This window comes from Doryrhamphus excisus, chromosome 9 (genome assembly GCF_030265055.1).
Source record: "Doryrhamphus excisus isolate RoL2022-K1 chromosome 9, RoL_Dexc_1.0, whole genome shotgun sequence".
In the NCBI taxonomy this organism is placed as follows: domain Eukaryota; kingdom Metazoa; phylum Chordata; class Actinopteri; order Syngnathiformes; family Syngnathidae; genus Doryrhamphus; species Doryrhamphus excisus.
In genome coordinates, this window is record NC_080474.1 from 2,259,165 (window position 1) to 2,284,645 (window position 25,481).

At 42.4% G+C, this 25,481-nt stretch overlaps 2 protein-coding genes across 3 annotated transcripts; both read left to right on the plus strand.

Annotated features, from left to right (window-relative positions):
- The first annotated feature begins 2,186 nt into the window (after nucleotides 1-2,186).
- Nucleotides 2,187-14,023, plus strand: LOC131135676 (alpha-tectorin-like). Of its 2 annotated transcripts, XM_058081869.1 has the most exons (19): nucleotides 2,187-2,255; nucleotides 3,908-3,975; nucleotides 5,545-5,627; nucleotides 5,791-6,006; nucleotides 6,105-6,176; nucleotides 8,228-8,324; nucleotides 9,959-10,055; nucleotides 10,132-10,366; nucleotides 10,455-10,629; nucleotides 10,999-11,074; nucleotides 11,164-11,226; nucleotides 11,308-11,510; nucleotides 11,651-11,782; nucleotides 11,853-12,037; nucleotides 12,116-12,264; nucleotides 12,367-12,612; nucleotides 12,730-12,892; nucleotides 13,185-13,280; nucleotides 13,352-14,023. In XM_058081869.1, exons 2-18 carry the CDS (start codon nucleotides 3,927-3,929, stop codon nucleotides 13,278-13,280), a joined length of 2,337 nt encoding a protein of 778 aa, XP_057937852.1. In that variant the 5' UTR covers nucleotides 2,187-2,255; nucleotides 3,908-3,926; the 3' UTR covers nucleotides 13,352-14,023. The 2 variants fall into 2 exon arrangements, with proteins under 2 accessions (XP_057937852.1, XP_057937853.1); XM_058081870.1 differs by lacking the exon at nucleotides 5,545-5,627 and having other exon boundaries at nucleotides 2,198-2,255.
- A 1,735-nt stretch (nucleotides 14,024-15,758) lies between these two features.
- Nucleotides 15,759-22,433, plus strand: LOC131135919 (alpha-tectorin-like). The gene is made up of 14 exons (XM_058082340.1): nucleotides 15,759-15,818; nucleotides 18,084-18,203; nucleotides 19,180-19,187; nucleotides 19,264-19,498; nucleotides 19,598-19,772; nucleotides 20,214-20,289; nucleotides 20,379-20,441; nucleotides 20,519-20,710; nucleotides 20,782-20,993; nucleotides 21,065-21,249; nucleotides 21,328-21,476; nucleotides 21,569-21,814; nucleotides 21,932-22,094; nucleotides 22,335-22,433. The coding sequence occupies exons 1-14, from the start codon at nucleotides 15,759-15,761 to the stop codon at nucleotides 22,431-22,433; spliced, it is 1,983 nt and encodes a 660-aa protein (XP_057938323.1).
- The last annotated feature ends 3,048 nt before the right edge of the window (nucleotides 22,434-25,481 follow it).

Below are 25,481 nucleotides of genomic sequence, written 5' to 3' on the forward strand. Positions count from 1 at the left end.
TGTTTTTCTGACGCTTGAATGACGCAACCCATCTAATCTAACTATAAAAAAAAAAAGAAAAAATGTGACAGAGCTGTAAGACGTTTTGCCCCACAACATTCTTCGCTGACGTGCAATAAGCATCGTACCCTGGAGGGGAAAAGACGACAGCGTCCTGGAAGCGGAATGCGGGTTTGTCAGGGGTGGGTGGACAGAATAGTCAAACATACCTGAAGTTCTCAGGAATAAAAAGGGAACATGAGATGGCGCTGAGAATGTTTCTTCAGTGATTTATTGTTTGCTGTGATCTGCTGGGGGAGCAGCATGACAGGAGCCGACAGGAAGCGGCGGGACAAGCCGATGAAGAAGGCCAGCTCTGTCCTGGGGTGTCCTGGAGGAGGTGGGCAAGACGAGGGTGCCGACCAAAGCGTCCTCTATGATGAAAAGAGTCTCCCACCCCCTCCAACACAAACGCTCACTGCCCTGAGGAACTCCATCCTGAAATATCGCAGGTCTTTCCTTCCTCCAGCCGTCAGACTCGGGCACCCCGGCTTTTCGGGGACCCCCCGCTAGGCGGTAATGCTAATACATGTACCGCAGAGAAAGGACAAACGGCTCCAGCATGCCCGCAAACTTAGCCAGGATAAGCGGCATAGAAAATGATTGGATGGATTTTGGTTTGGGTTTGAAACGTACGTCTAAAAGGGCCAGACTGGAGTCCAGAGACTGTCGGTGATAAATAAAGACCCCCGGTGAACAAGGGTAATGCTCAAACGTCCAGTTTGTTTTGAATGGTTGTTAACTCATGTTGTTAAACTCAGTTCCCCCAAATGGAGCTAAACTTGAATTAATCTCAACTAAGGAGTTAACTTCTTAATATGAAAGTTGAATGTTTGTGTTTGATATGGATGGCGTATGGTATCACGTACCCAGAATGGTATCATGTACAGCGGACACTATTGACGCGATTTTGCCAGGTACGACGCTTCTCCCAGATGTAACGATGCTAACTTGCTAATTGGGTAAAATGGTTACGTTTCATTAATGTTCACGTTAAACGTTAAACAACTTAATACTGTTCATTTTAATCTGAAAAAAAATAATTTCTCTACCCATATGTGGTTTCTTAAGTTTTTCTTATTTGCTGTTTTATTATTATTTTATTTATTTATTTATTACTGATTGATTTATTTTCTTTCTTTATTTTTGTATTTATTTATATATTTTGTGTAGTAAATAAAAATATTTGAGAACAGTGGAATATTTTATCATTTTCTTTTGGAAAACCGGAACCAAAGCACTGAAAAAGCATTGAAGACACTTTATTTATTAATTATTTTTTTCTGTTTGAAAAAAAATGTTATTATTTTTTTTAAACCTGATGCGGCCCAGCCTCACCCAGACCAGAGCTCCAGTGGCCCCCCAGGTAAATTGAGTTTGAGACCCCTGTTCTAAATAGATGAAAACTAATGTGACCAAACTAAACAAAGGGTAGTAACTCCATATCCTAAATCAATATGGACGCTAAATATAAACCTAGTGTTAAACTTGATGCTAAACTAAATAAAAGGGGCTAAGCAGGAAAAAGGTAAAGCTTTACGAGGTCTAAGTGTCTGTCTGTATACTGTAAACATCAACACCCTTGGTCTGTGGTCTTTTTTTAGGGATGTGTTTTGAGCCCCCCGTTGTTTACCCTGATGACCCAAGACTGTCGCCCCAGATTCAGCAGCGACCATATCCTGAAGCACGCAGACGACACAACAGTTGTGGGCCTCATTCAGGACAACAATGAACTGGCTTACAGGGCGGAAGTGAAACACCTTGTGGATTGGTGCAAGGCCAACGACCTGGTCCTGAATGTCGACAAAACAAAAGAGATCATCGTCGACTTCAGGAGATCCAGACCCAGCCATATTCCACTCTCCATCCATCCATCCTAAGACGAACCTGCACTGGCCCATTGTATCCCTTAATTGCCTTGCTGTTATCATGTGACTACCACCCGTGGGTGTTACACAAAGTGTTGCAGATGTTTGAAATACATAAAAAGTAGTACATAAGGAAGGACATAAATTTCAAAATGTTGTGCAACCAGTTACAAGGATTCTAAGCATGCAGATTGTCCAAGAATGGCAATAAATATCAACGAATGTCATCAGTGAGTGTGGAGCAGTATATATAAGAGGGTATTTCGACAGTTGGTCTTGTTTGGGAGGAACGCGTCAGGACTGTGAGAAGATCTCCACCCAGATGGTAAAGGAAGCGCTGGAGTAAGCGTAAGTTTTGGACCGTTAAGCTTTTGGTTCCATTGTCCAGCGACTTTGGAAGAGTTGTTATTCTTGGTTGGAAAATGACTTCACAATCAACCTCTGATGACGGCCCATGTGACATAGGGTGTGGAAAATAATCGATATTAATCGACATTAATTGATATTAATTGATACATCGATGCGCCTGCGGGTCATTCACTGGGTATGGATGCAATTGACGGGTGAAATCTCGATTCATCGCGATGCGTTTGTGGGTATCGGTGAAATCCGATGCATGCGCTGTTTTATTAAGGTTAAACTTCAACCCCATATGCTGTTCCCGGGGCGCAATGAATGCACCATCATTATTAACGGACGGAAGCTGTGAGGCACATACAACTACGAGTAAAACAGCATGGACGTTCGCACGGTAAACACTACGGAACGGCGTAAATCTCGACAAAACGTCTGTACAACGGCAGCACAATAAACATGCAGACCCCCTTAAAAAGGGGAACGACTAAAAACTGCTCCTCACGACCGTATTAGCCTAGCTGCTAGTGCATTCATATTAGCAGTGTGTTTTGCAGACAGGAATATAAACAAACATTGATGTGTCACTTTAACTTGGTTGTTGCTGTACTGTATTTTTTTTACAGCAGTAATTATTGTTTAATTGTTTGACTCCACCACTGAACCATTGCTATGGTAATTGCATAGCCGATGTGAAATTGTGCGGAAAGTTGTTTTTGAAAATGAGTTGCTGTTTTAAGACGGCAAAAAGAATGATGAAGAAGTGGTGCGTAGTAAAAAAGACAAACAGCACTTTAGTTGGATTCACTGCCAAGTGCCTGAAGGAATCAAGCCAAATCATTTTTGTCGGACCATACTGAATGCATCATATTGCAAGAAATTGCACCATATCATACCGGATTGCATTGATTCGAACTAAATGATTATCGGATCGTATCACCAAAAGTATCGTTAAAGTATCTTATCGCTGGCAGTGCATGGAGATGTGTATCGAATCGTTCTCTGCGCTGAGATTCCCACCTCTAGTACATACCGTACACATGATCATGTTGCACTATAAATCATGTACATTCCAGACCCGACCGTGATATGCAACTTCCTGCCAAGAAGGATTCCTTATTTATGAATGGAACATTTTCATTTTTAGAGCATAAAAAAAACAGTTTACGACCTTCTAAATACAGTTTGTGATATTATTTGAGTCCTCTACAACCATTCGGACAACGGAACTGAATACGTTATGGTACACCTGGTACACAAGTACCTTTAGCTAAATATGGCAAACAGTAGTACCTGCCATTATTTTCCTGGATGCCAAATATTCAGGGACAGCTTTAGTACAGGATCCCCTTTGAAATATCAGAAAGAGGAGTTTTTCGGGCACATGGTCGACACTGATTAAAAATGATTTGTGAGCATTCTAGCGTTGGTAAAACAGGCTTTCATAAAGGCTGTTTTGAGTCTGATCCCGTTGGTGACGAGGTTGTAGTTCATGAGCACTTGTCACAGTATTTGCAAGAATGGACAAGAGCTTCCCACCGTCTTGCTGTATGAAGGTCTCTGTCCACGACTTGTTTGAGTTCGGTAAAGAATTCTATGAAGTGACAAACAGTTTCTGACTTGGACGATTTGGAATTGTCTTGCAGATCTCTGCAAGTCTCCAACATGCAACTTCTCCTCCTGGTCGTCACGGTTGCGGTCAGCCTGCTGCCAGGTAACTAGATAGTCCATTTTATCATCAAGATTGGTTGATAGTGTGTGGAAATAAATGAGTATACCAGAAAAACACATACGCTAACAACAATAGCATGAAGCATGAATTACAGCCAATTCCCACTGGGGACTGGAGACACCACCATCAGGGATTGAGTTTATCTAAACCAGTGGTTCTCAACTGAGTACGTCCAGATCAGCGTTTCTGGCTTCTGATCTGGATCCGATTTTTGTCCCTCAGATCTGATCCAATCTGATCCAGTCCCAATCCAAAACTTTGACATTGTTATTGAAAGTTTTTTGAAATTAACTAAAGTAAACACTGCACGGTGGACGAGTGGTTAGTGTTCAGGCCACACAGCTAGTAGACCCGAGTTCAATTGCATCTCTGTGTGGAGTTTGCATGTTCTCCCCGTGCATACATGGGTTTTCTCCGGGTACTCCGGTTTCCTCCCACATTCCAAAAACATGCTAGGTTAATTAGCCACTCCAAATTGTCCATAGGTATGAATGTGAGTGTGAATGGTTGTTTGTCTATATGTGCCCTGTGATTGGCTGGCAACCAGTCCAGGGTGTACCCCGCCTCTCGCCCAAAGACAGCTGGGATAGGCTCCAGCACCCCCGTGACCCTCGTGAGGAGAAGCGGTAGAAAATGAATGAATGAATGATTGAATAATAACACATTTTTATAAAGCTTAAAGCGGCGGTTAAGCGACACCGCCAGTCGTGCTCGGTTTTCCAACACAGTCGTCTCGCACTGTGGATGTCGCCAGTCTGTGTTGTTCACTGGAAGCCACCTCGCCAAACGAGAAAAGAAGAGTTGTGGTTGCTCACTATGTCACAAGTGATTTATTGGGGAATTGCACCTTCAGGCCTCGTCCCCGGCGGAAGAGCTATTCATAAATCAAGACGCTTCAGCAGAGCCGGCCGGGCACACTGACGTCGATGTAGCATAATTCAGCCTTAAATACGCAATCAGAAGCTGAATTTATTCAAAGCTTGATCAAACTTACTTAAGATTTGTTAGATGAAAACACAGTTTTCTGATTCAGTCTCAAACTTTCAGTCTGAAAGTCAGTTTTCCTAGTTCTAAAATATGGTTTCATCTCATTCTCCTGAAGCCACTATCGTAACGTCTCCTTTTTGAGTGTATCGTGAGACCCCTACAATATACTGTATATGTACTGTACTTGTCAGAAGAAAATGTTTTCTGTGGACTCAATTCTATGCTGTGTTTTTTTTTTCATAATCCAAATTGATTTCATGAAGAAAGAGAAAAAAAAAGAAACAAACAACAACCCCAACTTCACCCCAGTCCAGTTCCACAACACCCAAAGAGAAAAAAATCCAATCGAACCAAAAACAATAATCACAACAATAATAGGTTCTATGACATGTTAAAGCAAACCAGTAACTGATATTATTCTTGGCGTGATTTCTACATATTATTTATCAGCTTTGTGCAAGGATGTCTGTGACTTGACACGTACAGTAAACTCTATGTTAAGCCTTAGACTGGCCAGGCTGACAATGCCGGCACTCGTTCTTCACAACATTTGGCTGTTTTCAGGTTCCTTGTCTGTACGGTCTTCAGCGTCAGCGACTTTGGCCTGTTCCGTTAACTACTATGGAAAAATATACACCCAAGTATATGTAAGTAACTGTGCTGGACGGTGTTTCTGTGGCACTCGCCACTTGTGGAGAGAAGATGGTGCTACAACCTTCTTGTGATCAACATCAAAGATAATGGAAGTACAATGATTTGCTTTTTAGTTTATTACGTATCTTCTTTCTTTTTGTCCTGTTAACTGAAAAGGTAACTGAAAACATCGGTACGGCTAAGCTGTGCTTCGGCATGGAGGATGGACCTGACTGCATGACCGTCACAAGTTCTGGGACAGACTTCGGGAATATTTCTATATCAAACGCTAGCATCGTAGAGGGACAATTTTCAACCTTCAAATCAAAGCTGCCATTGCTTGAAGGGACATCACCATGCATTACCAACATCGCGATCCACTCCGGTAGGGGGGTGAGTCATGATGTCCAGTGTTTGCTTCAAAGACTTTCTTCTGTGCTGTAGTCAGGTTTTCAGGCAATGTATTTCTTTTTTTTTTTTTTTTTTGACAGATCCTGATGTCATTCCGCACATTTGGAACTCAAGGAAGTCTTGCAATTGTCTTGACACTAAGCGCAGATGTGGTGAGAATATCACCTTTTTGAAAGGCATTCATCGGCATATTCCAATCATATGCTTTTCCGGAAATCCGTCAGCGCATTTGTAAGATTTTGCGTTGAAAAGCAATGGCCTCTTACTAGCCTGGGATAGCCATAGCAGCTGAAAGGTACACCAGACCAGGGCTTGAGAGCTTTTTGACTTTATTTTACAAGACAGTGCGGCAGCATTTCCCCCAGCACACACAACAGGCCTCTCTCGAACAATTTCACCCAGCCCCTTTTACCTGTGAAGGGCCAACCACAGTTCCCAAGGAGAGGGTGAGGCAATAAGTCCAAAAGGTACCCGATTTACATTCACAACACCCTTCATATTAAATATAAGTCCTTCAGGAGTCCCACACTGAAGGGTCACTTCCTGTATATATATATATATATATATATATATATATATATATATATATATATATATACATACGTATATAAACACTCAAGTACACCTAACAACTTGGATTCCCCAACTACCACCCAGTCAATCCCCCTCCTCCAGGTGGCACTTGGGAGAGTCCAATTGAGGTGATCAGCCTCTGGCCTGCACTCCCATGGGCGCGCCTCCATGTTTGTGCCACGACCAATCACCTCAAACAAAAGGAGAAACTGATGAGAAATTAGGAACACAAATGACTTCTAAATGAAAAACTAAAGTGGCACTTGAACTTAAATGGCAAACAAATATAATTAAAGCACTAACCAAAATATATGTAAATAACTAAAGCCAACTATATACACAAAGGGAAACCAGACAGTGTAGGCGGGGCATACACCTGATCAGTGAGGGACGATTGGCAGCTCCCTCGCAGCATTGTAGACCAAACGGAAAGGTTTAGCACAGGGGTGCTCACACTTTTTCAGCATGCGAGCTACTTTTAAAATGACCGAGTCAAAATGATCTACCCACTACAAAAATGCAAAACATCTATTTATTTTCAAATGTATTGAGGATTATTTGTACGTACAACGTATGTTGATGTACCTTACATAACCAAATGAGCCAATATTGCAAAACACACATAATTAACTATTAACATTTTTTGTAATTACCTGAGTTTACTTTGATGACTTGCACTGAATTGAATCAGCCAGGGATGCATAGTCCGGACAGTAGCTGCTGATAGCCAGGTTAGCCAGGCAAACGCACTTCGAAAAAGACATTGTGAAAAAAAAGTCCACCTCCCATTCCGTATGGAAGTGATATGTTTTTGCCTTTTTGCTTGGTCCAGCTCCTTCACTCATTTTAGTGACCATAAACTTTAGCGAGGGCTTAAAATCTGACGCAATTCGCCGACTAGCTTAGCACTTTGCATCGTTGTTTACGCATGAGCGGTGACCTAAAGGTCAAAATTCAGTTGTCATCTGACTGGCTGTCCTGTATGTCAATCAAGTAACGGGGATGGATGATAGGCTGACATCGTAAGTTCTGCTGCACTTAGAGACGTCGTTTGATTTGATTGGTCGCCCGAAGGGCAACATTCTGTTGTCATCTGAATGGCTGCCCTGTATATCAATCAAGTGACGGCATTGATGCTAGGATGATATTTTTTTAATGTCACGCCGCGATCGACCAGTACCACCTCCGCGATCGACCGGTAGATCGCGATCGACTTAATGAGCACCCCTGGTTTAGCAGTTAAATTAGCACGATTGGACGAGTCTGTAATCATCGAAGCAGTGACCAAGGAAATAGTCATGGGAGAGCTCAAGAGCCATATAGAAATACTTGGAAGGAATAATGTGCTGTGATGTTTTAATTAAGCATCAAAGTGTACTCAAATAAAACGTGTTTTAGTACAACTCCAAAAATGACAAAATATGATGGCCGTGAAGGCTTTTGTTGGACTGACATGGGCTAGTTTGAAGAAACACTCAATGGTTGGTTGGTGTCAATGTCATGTTTGGCAGGTTATCTGGGATAGACTGGGGTAAACCTGAACTATTTAGCTTCTTATAACATACTACAATCACACATGAAATGATTGAACTTGTTCATAAGTGTGACATCCTCACATGTGTCCATGTAGACAGTGACAGCCAAGGTGAACGGGCAGCAGGTGGACCAATGGAAGCCGGCGTTCAGTGTGTCTAAATACGGTTACCTGAGCGGCTGCAGATTCACAAGTAAGCACACCACCTCAGCCATTGTAACAGCACCACCGATTGGTGTACGAGTTCCATCGTTATCATGACTGGAACCTGATCTACAAGTGCAGTAGGCCACATCCTCAATGGCCTACCAGATTATGCAGGTTTTCCGCTTATACAGGTTGCTCGTTCAGAAAATAACCTACAAAAGAAGCAAATACAGTAAACCTCGGATATATCGGACTCGGATATATCGGAAATTCGCTCACAACGGACAGATAAAAAAGAACCAATTTTTCTGTAATGCATTTCCAATAAAAATTCATTGCATATATCGGATTTTTTATAACGGATTTCGCCTATTTCGGACAAAATCTCCAGTCCCGTTCCAATGCCTTTCCATTAAATTTCCCTCGCATATATCGGATGGCCGCATCGTGGCGCTCCGATTCGCCGAATCGTGACAGGCCGCTATACGACGTCATTTGCAGCGTTTGCAGCGTTGCCTGCGCGTCCAGGTACATTGGAAACATAGTCAAGGAAGTGCCTTTTTATAACGGATAAAATCCGATTTACGCATATACCGGATATAAATCCGATATATGCGTAAAACGGACATTTTCCGGTATACGCATAGTATAACGGATTTCGCTTATATCGGACAAAACCAGTGGGAACAATTGAATCCGATATATCCGAGGTTTACTGTAATACAGTTTGGTTAAAAAATGTTTATTAACTGGAAAACATTTGTGGTCTTAACTTTTACCGTGTTCACTCTATTCTTCTCCAGGAAAAGTTCCATTACTTTGTTGTAAAAGTCTGATCACCTCCATAATTCGCCATTTTGCCAGTCAAATCCATCCATTCATTCATTTATGTTGGACTTGTTTGTGAATCGGGCTCTAGCCGGAACTGCTGTTTATGTGAAGTTGAATAAACACTGGCTTTTCCGTCTCTACACCATCCGTACCAGAACGCATCTACATCCGGTCGGCCTATTTTCTGGCAGTCATGCGTTCGGCAACATGATTTGTACTTTGCATGAGCATTGTGCGTACTAATATACTAATATAATAATAAATGTCTAGTACATGTGCAGAAGCCATCGTGTTTCCAATTATGGATCGTGTCATGAAAGTGCCAAGAACCTTCCATCCCCTTCAGGATCCATCGGTACTGCAAATGTCTGACATTTCTCTGTATTTTGAGCAAGAATAGCAATGTTAAAACCACAAGACCACCAATGTGGCTGGTGACCAGTCCGGAGTGTACTTTGCCTCTCGCCCAAAGACAAACTGGGATAGGCCCCAGCATACCCTAGTGAGAATAAGCGGCATAAAAAATGGATGGATGAGGCCAAAAAGATTCAGTGAGTGACGCAGCAAGGAGTCGGATGTCTAAAAAGTACAGTATAAGTGTACTGTACTGTTCAAACTTGAGTTTGCTGGTTCGAAGCCCAGTCCTATCCGTGTAAAATACTGTAATTTTTATATTATTTACAGCTTTGTTTGACGACCTCAATGAAGAACATTTAGTGGCATCGTAGTGTTTCTTTCCACTGTGTCAGACGCATTAGTTTTAGTTTTCTGTACATGGACAAATCGGAGAAAATATGGCTTTGTGATGTGTCTATTTGAATGTGATGAAGTCGTGTATGTTGTTTCCAGATCAATTAGTTCTACCTAACGCAACAAGCTGTCACCCAGCAGTAGGCTTGCTGTCTTGTAATGCAACCGCTTTCCTCACGATATCTCAGAATGACAGGTAAGCTTTTGTGATGTCTCTCATGTCGCCGATGCCATCATAACTCACTACTCACCACCGACCCTGCCTCTGCTAGTTGCCCAATCAACTCTGTGTGCACTGTGACCGGCTCCACCATCATTGATTACTCTGGTAATTCCACGTCTGTGGAGGATCGCTGTGCCTACACTTTGTACTCCAATTCAAGTGTCCAAGTAGTGGGCATCTTCAAGGAACGTCGTCGAAAAGACGTCATATTTTTAAACAGTGTCATCATCAAGTTGCTGGACTCCAAATCTGTCATTCAACTTGGCCCAGGTGTGAAAGTTCTGGTAGGTCACCTTCATCAGAAGATATTTATTATCAGTTATTGCTTCTCCTAAATGAACAGAAGATGTTCATCCAGTGTTTATCATGCAGGTCAACAACACTGTTATGAACATCAGCAGTGTGTCTGAGGGACATGAAGGTTTGGACCTCCACCAAGACCAGACTGGAGTCACAGTCAACATATATCTGTCCGACTCCAACATGACTGTCTTCTTCAATGGAGACACTGCTCAGATCCTCCAAACACAAACGGGGATTTTGACAGGTGACATTTTCTACGACCAACCCAGCTGGTTGGTGACAGTTTGAGAAAGAGAAGAAGCCAGAAATACTATGAATGCATTTCTACTTCAGATGCGCAATTGGACTGACAGATGAAGGACATACTAGAGGCAGACTCCACCCTGAGAACTGTTTGCGTTGTCCTAACCATTTTACAAAGTCCTCTGAAACAAACTCACTACTTTGAGGAAAGCAAATGAATTAAATGGGTGAACTACTAGGTTTTCATCAAGGTCACCATCCAAGTGACGTCAACAAGAATGGCATAGAGCTCCTTGTTCCATAAAATGTTACTGTTTAAGCCGAAATGACATGTTTAAGCCTTATTGACATCTTCCCCTCACCATTATAGACGATCGGGACAGTCTCTGTGTCAACGCCAAGGTGACTTTAAGTGACTTAAAGTCGGCTGATTACAGCTCTGAGGGGTGAGACCTCGTCATTAGTCCTGCTGACTGAAGCTTCATAATTATCTGCTTTGCGTTCTTCTATGAGCTTGCTGTCTGTCATCCCCCAGCTGCGAGATGCAGTACAGTGAGCCAGATGACGAGTCCATCAACTGCACCACCGTGACTGAACAGTAAGCAGAAAAACTCCACAACACAAGCAGGCTACTCTTCGGTCTTAACTTGGACTGCATCCTTCCGTCTTTCCACTGCAGCTGTCAAGCACTGAAAGGCCCGGACTTCTCCGACTGTCAATTAATTGTCGATCCAGAGCCGTACATCGCCGCCTGCAACTCCACCCTGTGTCATTATCCAGATGTGGACGGCCTCAGGTGTGAGTTTTTGGATGCCTATTCTCATGCCTGCGGCCTGAAGCAGGACTCCATGTTGGACGACTGGAGGATGGAGGCCGACTGCCGTAAGACTTTCTGTCACTAGTCACTAATCAGAAGGAGACATTCAAGTGGTTTCCCTGGAGGCACCACCATAATGCTGTCCTTGGTTATGACAATAAGGGTATGTTAAGGTATGATGGCTCTGATATTGTTTATGTTTCAGCTCCCCGTCAGGCTTTCTGTAATGACACACAATGTGTTGATCACGAGTTCTGTGCTGAAGGCATCAACGACCAAATCATGTGCTTCTGTCGGGCCATTTTTGCCTCCGATTACAGGTCCAACAACACTTTGGGTAAGATGAGTATGGGGGGTTGTCGCAGATGAAACAACAGGTCACCCAACAAAGGTGTTTTGGTCTTCAGGTGATACAGAGGTCTGCATGGACAATACTGCTTCAGTCACTCTGGTCGGTTGTCTCCTGGAGGAGAAAGGTTTCCGATACACGGACCTGCACCTCAACAACGACTCTTGTAGAGGACACAGGGACATGGACCACATGGTGACCTTTAACTTTAGTGACAGCAACCTCTGTGGGACGGTGGTCACGGTGGGAGTCTCTCTTGTCCTGACACTCGTAGTGTTTCAGGTCCATGTATTGAATTCTTGAACGTCTTTTATCCTGCAGGCCAACGACAGTGTGGTTCTGTACAAGAACGCTGTCACCGGAATTAACACCTCTGAAATTGTTGCTAACTTTGATGAATTCCATGTGAACTTCTCCTGCTATTACTACCAGCCGGAACTTCAGAGTATGACATTCAGAATCAAAGACAAGTGAGTTCAACATGTTTGACCAGTGTCATCTGATTTTGAAACCAAAAGCTAAAGATTAGTGTGTGTGTGTATGTGTGTGTGTGTGTGTGTGTGTGTGTGCAGCGCTGTCATCCAGCAGGTTGTATCAGAATCTTGGAATTACACTCTGAAGATGACAGCCTACAAGGATGCCCAACACAGACAACCTATAATGTCAGACAAAGACGTTCAGTTGAACGAAAGGATCTGGGTGGAGTTGATGACGTACGGTCTGGACGACAACCTGGTCTCCTTGGTAACCAACTCCTGCTGGGCCACCAACGGCTCATCGCCCAATGAGGGTCTGAGATACGACCTGGTCTATGATGGGTGAGACCACTCACTGCTGCTCAGACATTTCTCAATTACAGTTAACTATCAGCTATCTCAGTCTGAAGCACATCAGAAGGACAAAGCTGTAACCTGTATTTTCCTGTCTCTGTAAAGTTGTCCAAGCACTGTGGAGCCCTCAGTGAAGGTGATGAAGAATGGAGTCGGAGTGTCCACCAGTTTCTCCTTCAACATGTTCCACTTCACTGGAGGCAGCTATGAGGTCTACCTGCACTGTAAAGTTCAACTGTGTCCCAACCAGAGCCAAGACTGCCAGCCGGTACGTTGCTATACATCTTTTTGGTCACATGGCACTGAAGCACAAGACCTCTGTTCTTAACTCTAATAACTCTTGACAAAATAGGACTACATTCCTGAGCCTAGAATTGTAATAAAGACCCTAACTTTTAGCCTTGATCCCCCTTGACCACAATCACATCACCTTACCTTAACCAAGTACACCTGCCTTCATTCAATCCTACCATCTTCCATATCTTCCATACGTTCAAACACTCTCCATTTCGACCCAATCCTCAAACCACGTCTTAACCTATCCCAACACTTTGACTCAGAGTTGTACTGGTCCTAAGAGAAGAAGACGCAGGTCTGCCAGGTCTGGATATGTTGATGAAAGCCCTGCCCTCGTCAGCATGTCCTGGACCAATTAGGTAAGACTCTGCTGCTGACATGTGACCGGTGAGTTCTGATCACCTGATAGTTGTTCTGCTTGACTTCTCAGGCTGTTTCCATGGCGACTCAGCGTGCGGATCTTCAGAAAGATCTCAGACCTGATGGGACCGTTTTGTAGAACTTTTGCACGGAAGCATTTAGATCAATTTAAAGTTGTAAGGCTCTGACAGTCCAATAGCTACTATATTATTGTAACACGGTGAAGGGTAATTACTTGTTACTGAAGTACGATGTCTTGGTAGAAGAATGTAGCTAATCAATCATTACATAACATCACAGATGAGTGTTAACAATGTTTCATGACATGTTGTTGTACAACAGGGGTGAGCAAACTGCAGCCCGCGCGGCCACATCAGGCCTGCCAAACATCTTGAACTACCCAGCCATGCATTTCCATATGACTTTTTCAAAAACCTTTAACATCAAAACTGTGGCTGGCAACATGACTTGCAGTGCTCCTGTCGCATGGTGGAGTGGCGCAGAAATAATCAGATGCTATCTGTAGCCGCAAGGGATGCTGGGTAGCTTGTGGTACTGTCTTTCTCGACATGTCACCATGGTTGTTGCATTTTTTTTTCTTGATTGTAAAACATGTTGAGGAGAAAGAAAAGTTGAAAGTTGAGTTGAAAGAAAATATTGCATTATTATGATGTGCTATCTGTTAGTATAATATATTACAACAGGGCTCTATTTGGTCTAAAAAAATGCAGACAATAATATAGTTTAGTGTCAATTTGTCAGACAATAAACATTTAAAACATTTTACATTCTACTGAATATTAAAGTCTCATCTTGTGAGTTGGGTGTCTCGTGACAGCCCTACCGAACACGATGGTAAATGTTTGACTGACGTTCTTCTCGCACAGCACTGCTGTTGTCCAACAGGAAAAACACAGAAGATCTGCTCATGCTACATTTTTGTTTGGCAGCTAAATCAAAATTGATGTACAGTACATTCCCATGGCGTACTATACGTGTTTGACCAGACTCGAAGACATTTTTTTTTAGAGCTGTAGATGTCATCAAGCTCCTACCTCAAGGAAAAATTATTCCGTTAAGTTTGCATGCTTAAGTCTACACTTCTATTAGTGTTTCCAAATGAAAAAGCTGCCTTGGTGTTTGCTGCTGAGACTGGCCAACTCAAAAGCACAATAAAACAGAATGGGGTGCAGGCAAGAGTTCGAAACCAAAACACACAGAATGACAAGACATCACCTAATAAGAGACGAACAGAACAACAATAAAAAAAAACAAGTAAGACACAAACAAAGCAAGAAACAAGATGTCACCAATAAGAGACACATGTTTACATTTTGAGCCATGAAAAGATGAATACGTTGATGGCGATCAGAGATCCAGTGATCCACACTAGCTACTCAAATGAATTTTAACTTCAAGTGCTGCAGGGATTTTTTTTGAAGCGTTGCAGAGGATAGTAATATTTGTACATCAAAGTAAGTGTTTTCAGAATGTTGTGAAACCAGTTACGATGATTATAAGACTGTAATGCAAAAGAACGTCATCGGTGACATGACAAGTTGAGTAACATATGAGAAGGTATTTCGCAGTTTGTCTCATTTGGACGGAAAGTGTCTGTGCTGTGAGAAGATCTTCAACCAGACTGTAGAGGAAGCTCCAGAGTGAGGGTAAGTCCTCCTCTTTAAGGGACCATTAGGGTTTGAGTCCACTGTCAAGCAACTTTCGGACCTTGTTGTTTCATAGAGAAGAGTTGTTTTTCTTGGGATGCAAGCGACTTCGCGAAAAAAGTAACCTCTGATGACATGTTGGAATAAGATCTGTTACGGTGAACAAACCATGCGATGCTCCCTCAAGGAGATGCAGGTGTTCTCAAGATTATTTACGACCTCTGAGTCCTATTTTTGGTTCAGTCTGGATAAAGAAAACATTGGTTACATGGTTAACATGGTTAACACAAGGGGGTAACTATCTGTATCCGTAGCCGTATCCGTATCCGTATCCGTATCCGTATCCGTATCCGTATCCCTATCCCTATCCGTATTCGTATTCGTACGTATCCGTATCTAAATTATCTGTATCCATATCCGATTTAAAGATATATGGAGAGGATGTTAAAGATCTAGAACCTTCTTTGCTAATTCCTTGTCAACCGTGGTTAATTGGTTCCAGGCCTTATTTATAAAAGGAATATGTTCATTGTAGCTGCATAAAAAAAATAATTACTGTAATTACGACCTTCTGAATAAGGCTTCTAACATTATTACAGGGCTCCAGACATAAAATAACACCCCTATAGTCACCTCTACATTCAGACAGGAACCTGTTTGCCTTGATGCATAAGCAGTTTAGAATTGCTTGGGTGCTTGTACAAGGAGCCGATGATTCTATGACGTCTACAGTGCCAAAGTAGACGCTATTCTAGTCTGCTTTGGACAATTTGTGACTGTCTTGCAGATCTCTGTCTGTTGTCAGTCAGCATGGACCTCGTCCTCCTGGTCGTCATGATGGGAGTCAGCCTGCTGCCAGGTAATCAGAAAGTGGACTTTGTCATAAAGAAGGGTTGATAATATGTTGGAAGAAAAATTTGTACATAAGAAAAACACAGACGCTAACAACAATCGCATGACGCATGCAACATCACGGATGCTACTTTTTGAGTTATTCTAAACCAGCGGTTCTCAACTCAGCATTTCTGGCCTCTGATAAGATCCATTTTCAACACTTTGAAAATATTATTGTAATTATAGAACTGAAAATGTTTTCTTAGAAATTACTTAAAAGTAAACACAATAAAGGACCGCCCCTTCCAAAACCTCCGGTGGAGCTTGACACGCACCTCCACCAACAACAGAATTCAGAACATCGGCGTTCCAACACCAACAGGATGTTGCAAGTTGCTGTTAGCCGACTCGTACTTCTATCTATTTATGAGTTAAAAAAACATCAGAATTTGCTGACATGTCTAGCGATGGCTAACCAGACGATGTCGTGTGTATGTTGAGCTTTGGATGAGATGAAGATGAAGATGCCGCCACTCTCCGTTCACAACATGTGGCTTTTTTCAGGTTTTTTGTCTGCAGAGTCAGTGACTTTGAACTGTTCGATTAATTTCTATGGAAAGGAATACACCGAAGTACATGTAAGCCACTGCGCCGCACAATCCTTCTGTACCACTCAAATGCAAATATGGAGAGAAGATGGCTCAGCAACGTCATTGTGGCAAACATCAGATAAACTGGAAGTATACTGTTTTTCTTTTTTTGTGTTTTGTCTTGTTAACAGACAAATATTGACCAGTTGACAGTTTCGGTGTGCTTTGGAATCGAGGATGGACCTGACTGCATGATTTTTACAACTGTTGAAACTATGGATACAGTTCTTATAACAAACACGACCCAAACAGCTGGAGCTGGGTCACCCTTCAGGACAAATCTACCGCAGCTTGTGGGGACATCAGAATGTAGTTCTGAAGTAATAATCGCTGCCAATGGGAGGGTCAGTCAGACTTTTTAGTGTTTATTTCAAACACTTTCTTCAGTACTTTGCTAAAGATTTTAGGCAACATTTCTTTGTCTTTTTACAGGTCACGGTCACATTCCGCACATTTGCAAATACTCAAGGAAGTATGAAATATTCCTCCACATTAACTTCAAGTGTGGTGAGAACATTTACTTTTACCGACTTAGATGTCCACATGCTTGATCGAAGAAGCTGGATTTTGAAACAATAAATTTCCAATGCACGGCGGTGGAGTGGTTAGCGCACAGACCTCACAGCTAGGAGACCCGAGTTCATTCCCACCCTCAGCCATCTCTGTGTGGAGTTTGCATGTTCTCCCCGCCCGGGTATGCGTGGGTTTTCTCCGGGTACTCCGGTTTCCTCCCACATTCCAAAAACATGCTAGGTTAATTGGCCACTCCAAATTGTCCATAGGTATGAATGTGAGTGTGAATGGTTGTTTGTCTATATGTGCCCTGTGATTGGCTGGCCACCAGTCCAGGGTGTACCCTCCCTCTCGCCAAAGACAGCTGGGATAGGCTCCAGCACCCCCGCAACCCTCGTGAGGATAAGCGGTAGAAAATGAATGAATGAATGAAATTCCCAATAGCGCTGACACTGCTTCCAAAATAGCTTTTCATAAGTCTTCCAATCCGGGCGGCACGGCGGGACGAGTGGTTAGCGCGCAGTGGTTAGCAGCTAGGAGACCAGGGTTCAATTCCACCCTCGGCCATCTTTGTGTGGAGTTTGCATGTTCTCCCCGCCCGGGTATGCGTGGGTTTTCTCCGGGTATTCCGGTTTCCTCCCACATTCCAAAAACATGCTAGGTTAATTGGCCACTCCAAATTGTCCATAGGTATGAATGTGAGTGTGAATGGTTGTTTGCCTACGTATATGTGCCCTGTGATTGGCTGGCCACCAGTCCAGGGTGTACCCCGCCTCTCGCCTGAAGACAGCTGGGATAGGCTCCAGCACCCCCGCGACCCTCGTGAGGAAAGGTGGTAAAAAATGAATGAATGAATTCTTCCAATCCTTGTTTGAGATGGGCTGTGTAAGGGTAGGTTACATTCGTGAAGAAGCCATTATTCTGTCTTTAGAGTCATTTTTTCCCCACTTGTGGAGTTGAAGCTCCATGTTGGTCTTTAGGAAAACATCATAAGTTCTAGCAACTCAGCAACAAGATATTTATATCGCAGTACTTTCTTCAACTCAATTAGACAGTTGTTTGAACAAATTCAATTTGATTGATGGTCACTGAATTTTTTGTGGGAATGCTCTGATCAGCATTTTATGTGTCCATGTAGATCATAATAAACAAGGTGAACGGAGAGCAGGTGGGCCGGTGGCTGGTGAATCCCAATGACGTTGCATTTCACGACCTGAGCCGCTGCAGACACTCAAGTAAGCACACCACCTCAGTCATTGTAACAGCACCACTGATTGGTGCACTTGTCCCATCATTATCATTGGAACCTGATCTTCAAGTGCAGTAGGCTCCATCCTCAGTGGCCAACCAGAATATGCATGTTTTCAGTACACATGCTCCTTACGCATGTTTAAGTCTACGTGAGCACATTATTTTAAATATCAGCATATCTTAGACATGCACTGAGGTTCAAGGCCATTTTTATGCTAATACAAATTGGTCATTAAGAAAATAACCTAAACATTTACTTTGGTTAAAACATGTTTTCAGATGTTTTTGGTATTTAATTCAAATTTGACTGACTGACCGATGCATTCCTTCTTTCATTCATCCGTGACTTTATATGTACTTTATATGATGTGTCTGTAAAGTTTTACAAACATGAGCAATATATGTGCGGCATCTGTATTTCTATTTATTCATGTATAATATACTTGACTGTTTATGACATTTACATACGCATTGGAAAAAAAGTTAAATCGTTTTTCTGTGAAAATATGAACTGTAAATTTAGCTTGTTGCATGTGCTACGGTACGTTTTTACGTAGGTCACTCTTTGAGAATAAAAACAATAGAAAATGATAGAAACCAGAGTTGAAAACAGAGTGCTCTACAGTAAAATACTGTATAACAAAATACGATCAAGAGACACTTGTTCTAAAACTCACTGCCAGTGTGTGCCAGCTTGTGGGCAACTGGGGGTGTTGCTGTTACCGATGCCAATGAGAAGCCAACAATTGTCAAAACTCAGCATGAATCTCACTTAGGCAACATTTCTCGGAGCAATGTTAAGACCATATTTACCAAAATATTGGTGAATGAGGCCAAAAAAAAATAGAATATTAAAATTAATGGATTGAATGAAGTCATGTATGTTGTTTCCAGATCAATTAATTGAATCGAACACAAAAAGATGTAACCCAGCAATAGGCTTGCTGTCTTGTAATGGAACCGCTTTCCTCACGATATCTCAGGACGACAGGTAAGCTTTTGTGATGTCTCTCATGTCACCGATGCCATCATAACAACCTACTCACCACCAACCCTGCCTCTGCTAGTTGCCCACCGAACTATGTGTGCACTGTGACCGGCTCCACCATCATTGATTACTCTGGTAATTCCACGTCTGTGGAGGATCGCTGTGCCTACACTTTGTACACCAATTCAAGTGTCCAAGTAGTGGGCATCTTCAAGGAACGCCGTCGAAAAGACGTCATATTTTTAAACAGTGTCATCGTCAAGGTGCTGGACTCCGAAACTGTCATTCAACTTGGCCCAGGTGTGAAAGTTCTGGTAGGTCACCTTCATCAGCAGATGATTAGTCATAAAAGACTGAATGTTATTGCTTCTCCTAAACAAACAGAAGATGTTCATCCAGTGTTTATCATGCAGGTCAACAACACTGTTATGAACATCACCAGTGTGTCTGAGGGACATGAAGGTTTGGACCTCTATCAGGACCAGACTGGAGTCACAGTCAACATATATCTGTCCGACTACAACTTGACTGTCTTCTTCAATGGAGACACTGCTCAGATCGTCCAAACACAACAAGAGATGATGACGGGTGACGTTGTCTTACTAGAGTAGCTTCTAGCTGATTGGGGACACCATGTTTACGCAGCACTTTCAGTAAAAACATTCTAGGTTTATCATCACCCCACAATGCACTTTGTGCTGACAAGAATAGGTCTCAAGACTGGACCGACATGAATCGGACTTGTCTGTGATGGACATGCTTCAGATGCTCAAATGGACTGACAGATGAAGGATCTGGAGGCCAACTCCACAGTTTGTGCTGTCCTAGCCATTCCTAAACATTTTTTGCCGATTGGTAGAGTACAAAGTCCACTAAAACGAACCCACTTAGTTAAGGGAATAAACTACTTGGTCTTCATCAAAGTCACAGTCCAAGGGACATGAATGGCAGAGAGCTCCTTGTTTGTTTCTGTTCCATGAACTGTAACTACATTTTTTTTATTGATTTTCTTCTTCCTTGCCATTATAGACAGTCCGGAGAGTTTGTGTGTCGACTCCAACGTGACTTTAAGTGTCATTAAGTCGGCTGATTACAGCTCCGAGGGGTGAGACCTCGTCACTAGTCCTGCTGACTGAAGCTTCATAATTTTCTGCTTTGCGTTCTTCTGTGAGCTTGCTGTTTGTCACCCCCCAGCTGTGAGATGCAGTACAGTGAGCCAGATGACGAGTCCATCAACTGCACCACCGTGACTGAACAGTAAGCAGAAACACTCCACAACACAAGCAAGCCCATCTGATATTAACGAGGACTCTACCCTTACATCTCCACCACAGCTGTCAAGCCCTCAACGGCCCCGACTTCTCCGACTGTCACTCTATTGTCGATCCAGCGCCGTACATCGCCGCCTGCAACTCCACGCTGTGTCATTATCCAGATGTGGATGGCCTCAGGTGTGAGTTTTTGGATGCCTATTCTCATGCCTGCGGCCTGAAGCAGGACTCCATGTTGGACGACTGGAGGATGGAGTCCGACTGCCGTAAGACTTTCTGTCACTAGTCACTAATCAGAAGGAGACATTCAAGTGGTTTCCCTGGAGGCACCACCATAATGCTGTCCTTGGTTATGACAATAAGGGTATGTTAAGGTATGATGGCTCTGATATTGTTTATGTTTCAGCTCCCCGTCAGGCTTTCTGTAATGACACACAATGTGTTGATCACGAGTTCTGTGCTGAAGGCATCAACGACCAAATCATGTGCTTCTGTCGGGCCATTTTTGCCTCCGATTACAGGTCCAACAACACTTTGGGTAAGATGAGTATGGGGGGTTGTCGCAGATGAAACAACAGGTCGCCCAACAAAGGTTTTTTTGGTCTTCAGGTGATACAGAGGTCTGCATGGACAATACTGCTTCAGTCACTCTGGTCGGTTGTCTCCTGGAGGAGAAAGGTTTCCGATACACGGACCTTCACCTCAACAACGACTCTTGTAGAGGACACAGGGACATGGACCACATGGTGACCTTTAACTTTAGTGACAGCAACCTCTGTGGGACGGTGGTCACGGTGGGAGTCTCTCTTGTCCTGACACTCGTAGTGTTTCAGGTCCATGTATTGAATTCTTGAACGTCTTTTATCCTGCAGGCCAACGACAGTGTGGTTCTGTACAAGAACGCTGTCACCGGAATTAACACCTCTGAAATTGTTGCTAACTTTGATGAATTCCATGTGAACTTCTCCTGCTATTACTACCAGCCGGAACTTCAGAGTATGACATTCAGAATCAAAGACAAGTGAGTTCAACATGTTTGACCAGTGTCATCTGATTTTGAAACCAAAAGCTAAAGATTAGTGTGTGTGTGTGTGTGTGTGTGTGTGTGTGCAGCGCTGTCATCCAGCAGGTTGTATCAGAATCTTGGAATTACACTCTGAAGATGACAGCCTACAAGGATGCCCAACACAGACAACCTATAATGTCAGACAAAGACGTTCAGTTGAACGAAAGGATCTGGGTGGAGTTGATGACGTACGGTCTGGACGACAACCTGGTCTCCTTGGTAACCAACTCCTGCTGGGCCACCAACGGCTCATCGCCCAATGAGGGTCTGAGATACGACCTGGTCTATGATGGGTGAGACCACTCACTGCTGCTTAGACATTTCTCAATTACAGTTAACTATCAGCTATCTCAGTCTGAAGCAGGTCAGAAGGACAAAGCTGTAACCTGTACTTTCCTGTCTCTGTAAAGTTGTCCAAGCACTATGGAGCCCTCAGTGAAGGTGATGAAGAATGGAGTCGGAGTGTCCACCAGTTTCTCCTTCAACATGTTCCACTTCACTGGAGGCAGCTATGAGGTCTACCTGCACTGTAAAGTTCAACTGTGTCCCAACCAGAGCCAAGACTGCAAGCCGGTACGTTGCTATACATCGTTGTGGTCACATGGCACTGAAGCACCAGACCTCCGTTCTTAACGAATCACTCTCAACACAATGTGACTAGATTCCAGAGTCTAGAATTTAAATGAACAACCTAACTTTTAGCTTACCTTAACCAAGAACATACCTGCCTTCATTCAATCCTACCATATTTCATAAGTTGAAACGCTCTCCATGTTGACCCGATCCTTACATCTTCACCTACCTTTGACTCAGAGTTGTGCTGGTCCCAAGAGAAGAAGACGACGCAGGTCTGCTGGGTCTGAATATGTTGATGAAAGCTCCAGCCTTATCAGTGTGTCCTGGACCAATTAGGTAAGACTCGCTTCTGTTGACAACTGACCAGTGAGGTCTGATCACCTTGTTGCTTTTCTCGTCTTGTCAGGCTGTTTCCATGGCAACTCAGAGTGTGGATCTTCCCAGATTCGGACCTGATTGGAATGGCTTTTTTTCTTTTTGAATGTCTTGTAGATCTTTTGCATGGAAGCGTGTAGACTCTGACTGTCCAATAGCTACTATATTATAGTAACACGGTGAAGGGAAATGCTATCTAGCTAATCAATCATTACGCAACAGTGTAAGTATAAATAAAATGTTTCAATAAACTAACACCCAGCATCATGTGATTTGAGTCATATGATTCCGTGCACCCAATCAGCATTTCACCTCTTGATCACATGACACCAAATAACCAATAAATAGCAAACAGCAAGACTCAACAAATACACATGGGGGAAATACTTACTTCACACGTAGGCTTGCAAATTCACTTCAGAGCAATAATATTTTTTAGTTTTAACGCTGCTGCATTTAAATACATGGTAGGCACCCGCTACCACTGCCACGAATGGGAGCACGACCTGGGAGCGTTTCATGTACTATATACTGAACGGAACTGGTAAGTGTTGCTAACATTGGACTCCACGTGAATGGACTGACTACCCACCTGCTCCTTCAGGGCTGAAACTGGCCAGACTGTCCCCCATTTTTTTCCTCTTTGGTCACTGCCTCTCACACAAGGTTTTCACTACATCGTGTCACCAAGGTTCGATGGACTGATTATCAGCTGAAAGAAAACATTGTGAATCTTACACATTGCATACCTTGTATATTCTTGTAAATAGCACCCACTGAATTATATCACATACAAACTTGAGCATTTAAACTTTGAATATTAACTCAACTATATTTAATGTATTTTCATTTTTTTTGTTGCATTAAATATTAGAGCTGTCAAAGTTAACGTTAATGACGCGTTAAAATAAGTTACATTTTTTGATGCGCGATTAACGTGCACTCCTGTTTGACCCTCGGCCCCCACCGTAGTTTGATTGAAGCATGTAGCTCCGTAACCACAAGATGGAACAAATATTGATGGGAAATGGATAAAGAAAAGAGTATTTAGATTGGTAAAGTTAGCTTCAAAGCCCTGGCAGATGGCTCTTGTAGCAAAACCAAAGTTATTTGTATCAACTGTCGCTGTGTTTGACTTATCACGGATTACATGGCCTGCCAGAGACTGGAGCTATGCAGGTATTGTTTTTATTGTCATATAAAGTGCTACTTTGGCATTAAGAGTGGCCCAACTAACCAGTGGTCTCCACATTTTTACATCTCTGATGATTTTGGCATTGAACTGCCAGCTAAATTGGAGTTCCAGCTGCTATTGACGGGCTATCAATGTGATGACCGTGGCTGAAGTCCAGTGTTTTGCTAGCGTTAGCCATTTAACATCGAATTACCACAATGATGCACATTAGCACTCAAAGTCATCAAATCTTACCTTTATGCATTCCCACATAGTATCAACATTCGGGAGCAAGTATGAGGTGAAAGAGAAAGGGGGGAAAATACATCCAAATACATCCATACAGCCCTCTTTGCATCGGAGAACGGTGCGTCGGTGCGTTCAATGACCGTCGAAAAAGTAGGACAAATCACAAATCGCACTAACCATTCAAAAACTGTGGAAATTATTATCAGTATTAGTATTGTCATAAAATAATATTTACTCAAATGTAATTAATTTTTATTTATTTGAATGTGTTTTAATTGTTATTTATGACTATGTTTTAGGTATTTTCATTTGTAAATTCCATGAAGAAAAGGTGCATTGAGGCAATTCTCTAATAATAATCCTTTCTGAATGTAGAATAGAATTAAAAACCAGAATTTAAAACCAGTTTCATAAATAAACAAATCTTATTTTGAGCTGACACAAACAAACATACATACATACATACAATGTGATGTCATTATCGTTGTAGTTCAGGAAATATATGACCTTATTATTAATGATCTTTGTTTCAACATTTGTTTGCATTTGCCAATACAATTGCACAAGTGAGCTTTATTTACAACAATTTTAGCGTATTATTGCTCCTTCAAAAAACAGGGAATACACAGCATAGACCCTTGGTGTCCAAACTTCCATGCCGGAAAGCCTTTTATTGTTTTATTGTGGAGTTTCCTGTGCTCTTATTTTGGTAACACGGTTCGTGATATCATTTCCTTTTTAATGCAACGGGCTTCTTATGAGTGATGGGCACATCTTTTCCACGTGCGTTCATGACTAACAATGTAAGTCTCTTGTCTAGTACAGAACTGTTACATTGTAGATTTCCACCATTATGTGCTAACTTGCTTTTTGGTTTATATAATTCTGAGTAACTTAGTTTCATGTGTGTTTTCGTAACATGCTAACATCGTAACATGTTCCGTCAATAAGTTTAATTGCATTTTAAGCTCTTGTTCACGCGCTGGTCACGAGTCCATGTGTTAGTGCAATTACTTAGTTTTACCGCTGGATGGCTGCAGAGACCACAACCCTATGAAATCTCTCTTGTGTTGTCCAATGCACAGCTTAGACTTTGTCTTGTATAGCAGATATTGCCATATATCGTTTATTGTTAGTATGCCTTATCTATTGCTGTATATTATATTTTATACCTTTGTTGTATTTTACACCGCCTAATGCCATTCTTTGTATTTGTGCCCTCCATATCACACAGACATGTACATGTACATAGAAGACTCTCCATGCCCATATTCGTAATCAGTATGTGTGAAGACTTAAGTCAGGCTAATTCATAATAAAAAGACCAATATTTAGATTTTTGAAGTCAGTATTGTACTTACGTAAAAATATAGTCTTTTTGGGGGGGAGTGGCACCACTTTTGTCTTAATTTTTTCGTTTAAAATGTCTTCTTCTGATCTTGTTAAAAAACTGACACATTCATTTTACAAGAATGAAGTCATAAATTTACGAGAATAAAGTCGTAATATAACGAGTCATCGTGTCTGAGAGGAAATGGAGCAGAGCTCCTCAGGAAGGATGGAAACTTTCAGACAAGCTTTTATTT